We start from the raw sequence: 9,039 nt of genomic DNA on the forward strand, positions 1-9,039 counted from the left end.
ATTTATTTATTTGTTTGTTTGTTTGTTTGTTTGTTTGTTTGTAAAATTCACCCAATTGGAATATAATGGCTGTAACCAGTTAAAAAAATAGTTGGGAAAGAGGCAACAAAAAATGGGAAAGTTGAGGAATACTCAAAAAATCTTGTTAGAGTGTTTCTCAAGAGATAAATTAGAAACAGGTGCGTGTCAGGATTAGGTATAAAGGGAGAATCCATGAAAGGCTCAGTCCTTCACAAGCAAGCACAACAGCAAAATCAAATAGCCCTACAGTTTAAGAAAAAAAAACAGTTGTAAATAATTAAGGGATTTCATTGTCTACAGTCTGTGATATAATCTAATCTTTCTGAGAGTCTGGACAAATCTCTGCAAGTAAGCAACAAGGCTAAAAACCAACAATAAATTCCAGTGACTTTCAGTTGTTCAAGCAGGACAGCATTTAAAACCAACATCATTCCGTTATGGACATTAACACATGGACTCAGAAACATTTCAGGAAACCATTTTCAGTGAACACATTTCCTCACCTTATCTCCAAGTGCAATTAAAATTCTACCATGCAAAGACTACTGTATGTCTTATATCAACAACACCCAGAAACTCTGGTGGCTTCTCTGGGCCAGAGCTCATCTTTGATGCACTCACACAAAGTGAAAAAAAGTGTCTGATGAGTCCACATTTCAAATTGTTTTGTTTTTTTAATCACGAATGTGGTGTCCTCCAGGCCGAAAAGGAAAAAAATACTTAAAAAAATTAGTGCAAACTTTAAAAGCCATCATTGTTTCTGATGATATGGGGTGTGTTAGTGCCTATGGCATGGGTAAATTGCACATCGGTGAAGGCAGCCTTAATGCTGAAAGGTACGTATATGTTTTGGCGCAACATGCTGCCATCCAAGCCACATGTTTTTCAGGGATGCCTCTGCTTATTTCAGCCAGAAAATCCCAAGCCACATTCTGCTTTTGTTAAAACAGTGTGGCTTCATAGTAAAATAGTGTCAGTATAGACTGGCCTGTCTGCAGTCCAGACCTGTTTCTAATTAAAATGTATCTAATTATGAAGTGCAAAATACAATAACAGAGACCCATGACTGTTGAGCAATCGAGGTTGTACATCAAGCAAGAATGGAGAAGCATTCCACCTACAAAGCTTCAAAAAGGAATGTCCTCTAAAACTTAAGGTGTTGTTACAAAAAACATAATGCAACGCAAAGCTAAATATATCCCAGTCCAATCTGTGTTTAGAACATGCTATACACTCTAAAAATGAAATGTTGGATTTACTTAACCATGTTACTGTATGTGACCTGGTTCCACTTAACTGAGTTGAGTAAATTCAAAGCAACATATTCATGTTCTTTGGCTAAAAAACTGGTTTATTGCTTTGAATTTACTCAACTCAGTTAAGTGGAACCAGGTCACATAACATGATTAAGTAAATCCAACATTTCATTTTTGACAGTGTAGACATCAAGATCAAACTGAGTGAATATTTGCCAAAAACAAAAAGAAGTTCATCCATTTGAACATAAAACACAGTTTATTAATATATTGTTAGTTTATTCATATACAGTAGTAGAAATAGTAGTAAGGTTGGTGGCAGTGGAAGTTAAATAGTAGTAATATTGATAAACAAAAAGATAAATAAATAGATAAATAACACAACAACAATAACATTTGGGCACTATGGTGAGCAAAGACATCAGGTGCCACAATCTGATGGCAGAACTGTAAGAAAAATAGAGTTATTTTACTGAAATCGTGTCTTAACAGGCAGAGAGCAGATGAATGTTAACATTATTATAATGTGAAAATAATAGACCATACAACCACTCTAGTACTGGTTCTTGTTCTGAACAGCACTTTAAAGCTTCAAGTGTCAGCGTCAGCAGCGTTCTGCCAAAACCCCGGAAGTACAGCCAGTTTTATCATCTCTCTTCAGTATCTGACCTACCCACCACAAACCTACGTCTGAGACCAGAGATAATCAAACAGAATCAACGTTCCTAATGTTTAAATCAATGGTATCTATGTGTTGTCATGGTGCTCCAGGCAAGTAGCAAAAACTATTTTAACCAAGGCATAACAATAATCACACAATAGTTAATTACCTAGGAAAACTATAAAATGGTGTTGTGCTTTTAGAATCAGTAAGTAAATGACCAATAAATTTATTCAGAACCCCCCAAAAAATCCTAACATTATTATTATCTGGAAAAGACATAACACTTAACAAAAGATTGTTGAAAAAATGGTGTAATGCTAACTTAAGTTGTATCTTATCAATCATGAAAAGAAACACAAAATGAGTGACAATATGAACAAATTATGAAACATTGTTTTCATATTCAATTCAATTCTGTTCAAATATACTTTATTGATCCCAGAGAAATTAGCTAAAGAAGTTAAAAAAGGTGGAGCATACTTGACATTTTGCTGGAAGCTCTAAAAGTCTGAACTATTGCACCTAAAATTTCAGTAGATTACCAAAACAAAATATTAACAAAAAATAAAAGAAAGAATAAAAATGTAAAACTTATTAGGGTGCAAGACAGATTCAACATCCTGTCTTGCCTCAAAATTGTTATGTATTGCTTCTTTCTAAAACAAAGAATAAACCCTTTTATAGACAGGCAAACATATGAGCACCATGGACAGCAACACTACCTCATTTTTCACACAGCCGTGCTCCTTTATTTTATTTTTCCCATGTCTCTAAAAAAATAATGCACAACCAATCTTGGTCCAAAATTATTTTGACTGCAAGGCTTATGTTTTAGGACTCTGTTTATGTGGCACACAATCAGTGCAAATATTTGTGTGACAAAAATTGGTATAAAAATATTAGACGGATGAATGGAATTAATTCAACTAAAAATATTTTCATCCAACAAGTGCTGAACTCTATACAACAATGCCGAACATGAACCTCTGGAGAACTGAGCAAATGGATGGGAACCATTAAAATGTGCAAGTCACTGATGAGGAACTTTTTGCATCAAAACTTCTTACCTCTTCAGAGGTCTTCCTCCTGTCAGGTAACACCAGAGTGTTTGCATGACTTCCGGGTCCTATAGTAGATCCTATACTCATCCTGGGTCCAACTAACATGTAACGTTTGTCTCCAGATCTGTACTGGATGCTGTGACACAGTGTCCCATCATAATTAGCCTCCTGCAGATATTTAGAAGTATAGTCTGTGGATTTGGAGCACTGCATTGCAATCAGCACGACGATGCTGATGAGGAACAGAACTGACACTGAGCCCAGAGTGATGATGAGGTAAAAAGTCACATTATTGTCCTCCTCATCTTTTGCTGCACTTTTCACATCAGAAGCTGCAAAAGCCTCTTTGGGCTCCACCAGTTTGACAATGACAGTAGCTGTTGCTGACAGGGACACGTTGCCATTGTCTTTGACCAGTATGAGCAGTTTATGCTCAGCCTCGTCTGTCTCTGTGAATGAGCGAAGTGTTCTGATCTGTCCTGTGTAGCGGTCCAAACCAAACAGACTGTGGTCACTGACTTCCTGCAGTGAGAACAGCAGCCAGCCGTTATATCCTATATCAGCATCATAGGCTCTGACTTTAGTCACCAAGTGTCCTGCGTTCACGTTGCGGGGAATCTCCTCCACGCCTTCAGCAGAACCGTTGGAGCTGACTGGATACAGGATGACTGGAGCGTTGTCGTTCTGATCCAGAATGAACACGTTCACTGTCACGTTGCTGCTCAGAGACGGAGCTCCAGAATCTGTGGCCACAACTTGGAACTGAAAAGTTTTTAGAGTTTCAAAATCAAAACTCTTCAGCGCCACAATGTCTCCTGTTTCAGAGTTTATGTTTAGAAATGAGGCTAGTCTACTGTGCTCATCTGCTTCCCTGAATATATGATATGAAATAAGTGCATTATCTCCCTCATCTCGATCAGATGCTTTCACAGAAAACACAGAGGCTCCTGGACTGTTACCTTCTGTAATATAAAATGTATAGGGACTCAATGAAAACTCTGGACTGTTGTCATTCACATCTGACACCAAAACACTAATTGTTTTTTCAGATGATAATGGAGGCTGACCTGCATCATGTGCAGTGATTGTCAGATCATAATGTGACTGTTTCTCTCTGTCTAAAGGAGTTGTTGTGACTAATGAAAACATTTTATCCTGTAAAGATGGTGATAGAGTAAACGGAGCATCCTTATTTATAGAACAAATAACTTTTCCATTCAGACCAGAGTCCAGATCATTTACACTGATCAGAGCGACTGTAGTTCCTGGTCTGGAATCTTCAGGAATTAAACTGGAAAATGAAGTAACTTCAATCTCAGGAGCGTTATCGTTCATATCAACTATTTTAATTAGAACACTTTTTTCAGCTGTAAGAGGAGCCAAACCTTTATCTGAGGCCTGTATTTCTATTTCATATTTATCCTTTTGTTCATAGTCTATAGGTGCATTAACAGTTATTTTTCCTGTTATTTGGTCGATGTCAAAAAGATTAAATATTTTACTACTCACACTGTTGCCAAATGAATAAATCACCTCTCCGTTTTGACCATCATCCAAATCAGTAGCATTTACTTGTATCACTGTTGTCCCTACAGGAGCATTTTCAGCGAGGGTAGCAGTGTATGCATTATTTGAGAAAATAGGAGTGTTATCATTTACATCCAAAACGTTTACAAATATTTTCATATCTCCTGATTTTGGGGGCTTTCCTCCATCCAATGCGGTCAGCACTAATGAAAGGTCTCGTGTTATTTCCCTGTCCAAAGATTTTTGTAAAACTAATATTGGTATTTTTCCATCATCTTCCTTTTCCCTCACTTCTAAGCGAAAATGTTCGTTTTGGCTCAGTTTGTACTGCTGCACAGAGAAAGAGCCGCTGTCTGGATCCCGCGCCGGTTTTAGTTGGAATCGGGCTCCGGGCAACACGGACTCTGAGATTTCCAGTGTCTTCTCGTTTTCCGGGAAACTGGGGGAGTAGTCGTTTATATCACGCACTTCTACGCCAACGTTGTGCACCTCTAGAGGGTTTTCTAACACAATTTTGAGGTTTATCAGGCACACGCTGTTCTGTGCGCACACCTCTTCTCTGTCGAGTTTTCGGCTCACATAGAGAACACCGTCGTTTTCGTTCAGATGAAAGACGGGGTCCGCAGCTCCGGAAACAACGCGGCACTTCCTGCTTTTCAGCGCATTTTTATCCAATCCCAAATCTTTTGCTACATTTCCAACCGCAGTTCCTTCACTGACCTCCTCAGAAATGGAATACCTTAATTGTGCTGAGGCCACGCTCCACAAAAGCACCGCGAGCACACATCGAGCTGCGCGTCTACCCGCCCGGTTCCCTGCTCTCCTTTGTTCCATTGTTTATCCAAATGCCCTCAGTACTCACTCAAAGAAGCAAGGTTTTGGAGTGATCTATTCCATGGCGTTCCTAATTGGATTATCCAACAGCTTCTCAAGACAAACGCATCCGTACAAAATAAAAAAATGCGGATCATAACTTCAGACTGGCCAGGATATGAAGAGACCGAACCAAAACTGACTGAGTGACGAAAAGCAAATCCTTTGCTCAATTGTTCTATAATACTGACACCGTGCGACTAAAACCCTCACCACATAACATAACAGTTATAAATGCTCGGTTTAAAGCAGATTTTAAGCAAAAAGAAAAGTGTTTTTTGTCGTATAATGAAAAAAGGTCAAACAGATAAAAAAAATCAGTCAGCTTACTTTTAAGTAATTGCTTCGCAATGAGTTGAACACAAAGCTTTCAGAGGTAAATACATGAACTGATTCTAAAGCAAGATAAAAAAAAAGTCGTTTGAAAATCACGCCACTGTTAGGTGCCGCTTCTTTGGAAAAAAAGCGTTTTGTCCAGCAGTGAAAGTATCAGCACCATGGACAACGACATCAACTCGCTTTCATAAATTAAGCCTCTTTTACTTCCGTGAAAAACGCAACATAAATAAATTTAACTGAAAGCTTATTTATTTATTTATTTATTTATTTATTTATTTATTTATTTATTTATTTATTTATTTATTTATTTTTAATTTGTTCTTGAGTGGCTTTTGTGGTACAAAAGTAGTGCAAATATTTATGTGACGTGAATGTTGGCTACAAGAAATATCAATACCTTGATGCGGGGGGCATGAGAATGGGCTACTGTAAATTGAAATAATTTCCAAGACAAATGTTGTAACCCAACAGGTGCTAAACCGTGTAACAGAATGCATTACACAGATATCCCTAAAACAATGCAAATGGCTGTAAATTTTCTAAAGAAAATGCAACACTTGCACTGACAACAAACTTTTTTTAACAATTGCCTCTTACCTCCTCAGYAGTTTTCCTCCTGTCAGGTAACACCAGAGTGTTTGCATGACTTCCGGGTCCTAAAGTAGATCCTATACTCATCCTGGGTCCAACTAACATGTAGCGTTTGTCTCCAGATCTGTACTGGATGCTGTGACACAGTGTCCCATCATAATTAGCCTCCTGCAGATATTTAGAAGTATAGTCTGTGGATTTGGAGCACTGCATTGCAATCAGCACGATGATGCTGATGAGGAACAGAACTGACACTGAGCCCAGAGTGATGATGAGGTAAAAAGTCACATTATTGTCCTCCTCATCTTTTGCTGCACTTTTCACATCAGAAGCTGCAAAAGCCTCTTTGGGCTCCACCAGTTTGACAATGACAGTAGCTGTTGCTGACAGGGACACGTTGCCATTGTCTTTGACCAGTATGAGCAGTTTATGCTCAGCCTCGTCTGTCTCTGTGAARGAGCGAAGTGTTCTGATCTGTCCTGTGTAGCGGTCCAAACCAAACAGACTGTGGTCACTGACTTCCTGCAGTGAGAACAGCAGCCAGCCGTTATATCCTATATCAGCGTCATAGGCTCTGACTTTAGTCACCAAGTGTCCTGCGTTCACGTTGCGGGGAATCTCCTCCACGCCTTCAGCAGAACCGTTGGAGCTGACTGGATACAGGATGACTGGAGCGTTGTCGTTCTGATCCAGAATGAACACGTTCACTGTCARGTTGCTGCTCAGAGACGGAGCTCCAGAATCTGTGGCCACAACTTGGAACTGGAAAGTTTTCAGACTTTCAAAATCAAAACTCTTCAGCGCCATAATATCTCCTGTTTCGGAGTTTATGTTGAGAAAAGAGGCTAATTTACTCTCCTCAGTTCTATCTCTTTTAATATGATAAGAAATGTGCGCATTGTCGTTTTCATCTCGATCAGACGCTTTAACAGAAAACACTGAGGCTCCTGGTTCGTTGTTCTCTTTAATATAAAATGCGTACGGGCTCAACAAAAATTCTGGGCTGTTGTCATTTACGTCTGACACCACAACTCTGATTGTCTTTTCAGAAAATAGAGGAGGCACACCTGCGTCTCTCGCAACTACAGTAATGTCATAATCAGACTTTTTCTCTCTGTCTAGAGGGTATTTTGTAACCAAAGAAAACATTTTATCTTGTAAAGATGGAGATAAGGAAAAAGGACCTTCCTCGTTAATAGAGCAAACAACTTTTCCATTCAGACCAGAGTCCTGATCATTCACACTGATCAGAGCAATTGTAGTTCCTGGTCTGGAATCTTCAGGAACCGAGCTTGAAAATGACGTAACTTCAATTTCCGGTACGTTATCATTCATGTCAACTATTTTAATTATCACACTTTTTTGTGTAGATAGAGGAGCTAGACCTTTATCTGAAGCCTGGATTTCGATTTCATATTTATCCTTTCCTTCATAATCTATGTTACCTTTTACAGTTATCTCACCAGTTGTTGGATTTATTTCAAAAAGCTTCAGCAACTTTTCATTAACAATACTGCTGAAGGAGTAAACTACTTCTCCGTTTGGTCCTACATCAAAATCAGTCGCGTTTAATTGTAAAACTACTGTACCTAATGGAGCATTTTCATTAATACTCACTGTATAATCATCTTGAGAAAAAACGGGAGCGTTATCATTAATGTCCAAAACATTTATTAAAATATGTATGTCTCCGGATTTGGGCGGTTTCCCTCCGTCCACCGCAGTCAGCACTAACGAGTGACGTCGCGCCGCCTCTCTGTCCAAAGACTTAAGCACAATTAAAATCGGTATTTTTCCATCTTCTCCTTTGTCCTTAACCTCTAAACGAAAGTGGTCACTGGCGCTGAGTTTATAATGCTGGACAGAGAAGGGTCCGACGTCTGGATCTCGTGCCGGGGGAAGCGGAATGCGCACCCCGGGTAACGCGGATTCGGAAATATCCAGCGTGTTTTCTTTATCTGCAAAACTGGGAGAATGATCGTTWATATCCTGCACCTCCACAGTTACATAGTGAATCTCCAGCGGGTTCTCCAGCACGGTTTTGAGATTTAATAAACAAGAGYTGATTTGCTCGCACAGTTCTTCCCTGTCGAGTTTCCTGCTCACATAAAGCACGCCATCGTTCTGATTAACGTGAAAGGGMGTTAACGCGCCACCAGACACGATCCTGTATTTCCTTTCCTTCAGCATGCTTTTGTCTAAACCCAGATCCTTCGCTATATTTCCGACCACAGTTCCTTCGTTGACCTCTTCTGAGATTGAATATCGTATCTGAGCCAAGGCAGAYTGACACAAAAGCACCGCGAGCACGCATCCAACAAAACATCCTCCCTGTCTGCGCGCTTCCATTCTTCTTTGTTCCGTGGRTTAACAACAAAACACCAGCAATCCTGCTTAAAGGCAATACATTCGGTAAGATAAAAGAATCAAATGGGTTCTAATGAGAAAATATCCATCATTCGTTGCGATATTTAGACAGAAAGGAAAAAAAAATCCAAAGGCAGCGGAGAGCTGGATACCAACTGCAACAATGTTGAGGGCAAGACAAAAAAAAAAAAAATGCAGCTCTCTGAGAAACCCCAAGATTTTTATTTGCCATACTGACACCACACGATGTAAATTCTAACTGCAATAAGTAAAAGTCATAAAACTGTTTCTGATAAAGTTTTATAAATTCTTATGTTTTATGTGCCATTATGTAGTGGCC

The 9,039-nt window shown here is 39.2% G+C and overlaps 2 protein-coding genes across 2 annotated transcripts in view; both read right to left on the bottom strand.

The window, feature by feature from the left end:
* LOC106516855 (protocadherin gamma-C3-like) overlaps positions 1 to 5,583 on the bottom strand; it is a 9,916-nt gene extending 4,333 nt beyond the window's left edge. Inside the window, exon 1 of the mRNA XM_014007415.1 lies at positions 3,009 to 5,583. Coding sequence (XP_013862869.1) covers positions 3,009 to 5,363 — 2,355 coding nt within the window. The 5' untranslated portion in view covers positions 5,364 to 5,583. The remainder of the gene's footprint in view (positions 1 to 3,008) is intronic.
* Positions 5,584 to 6,080: 497 nt separating this feature from the next.
* LOC106516872 (protocadherin alpha-8) overlaps positions 6,081 to 9,039 on the bottom strand; it is a 15,804-nt gene continuing 12,845 nt past the window's right edge. The window contains exon 2 of the mRNA XM_014007439.1: positions 6,081 to 6,961. Coding sequence (XP_013862893.1) covers positions 6,321 to 6,961 — 641 coding nt within the window. The 3' untranslated portion in view covers positions 6,081 to 6,320. The remainder of the gene's footprint in view (positions 6,962 to 9,039) is intronic.

The sequence above is a fragment of the Austrofundulus limnaeus genome, unplaced genomic scaffold, assembly GCF_001266775.1.
Source record: "Austrofundulus limnaeus strain Quisiro unplaced genomic scaffold, Austrofundulus_limnaeus-1.0 Scaffold1, whole genome shotgun sequence".
NCBI lineage: Eukaryota > Metazoa > Chordata > Actinopteri > Cyprinodontiformes > Rivulidae > Austrofundulus > Austrofundulus limnaeus.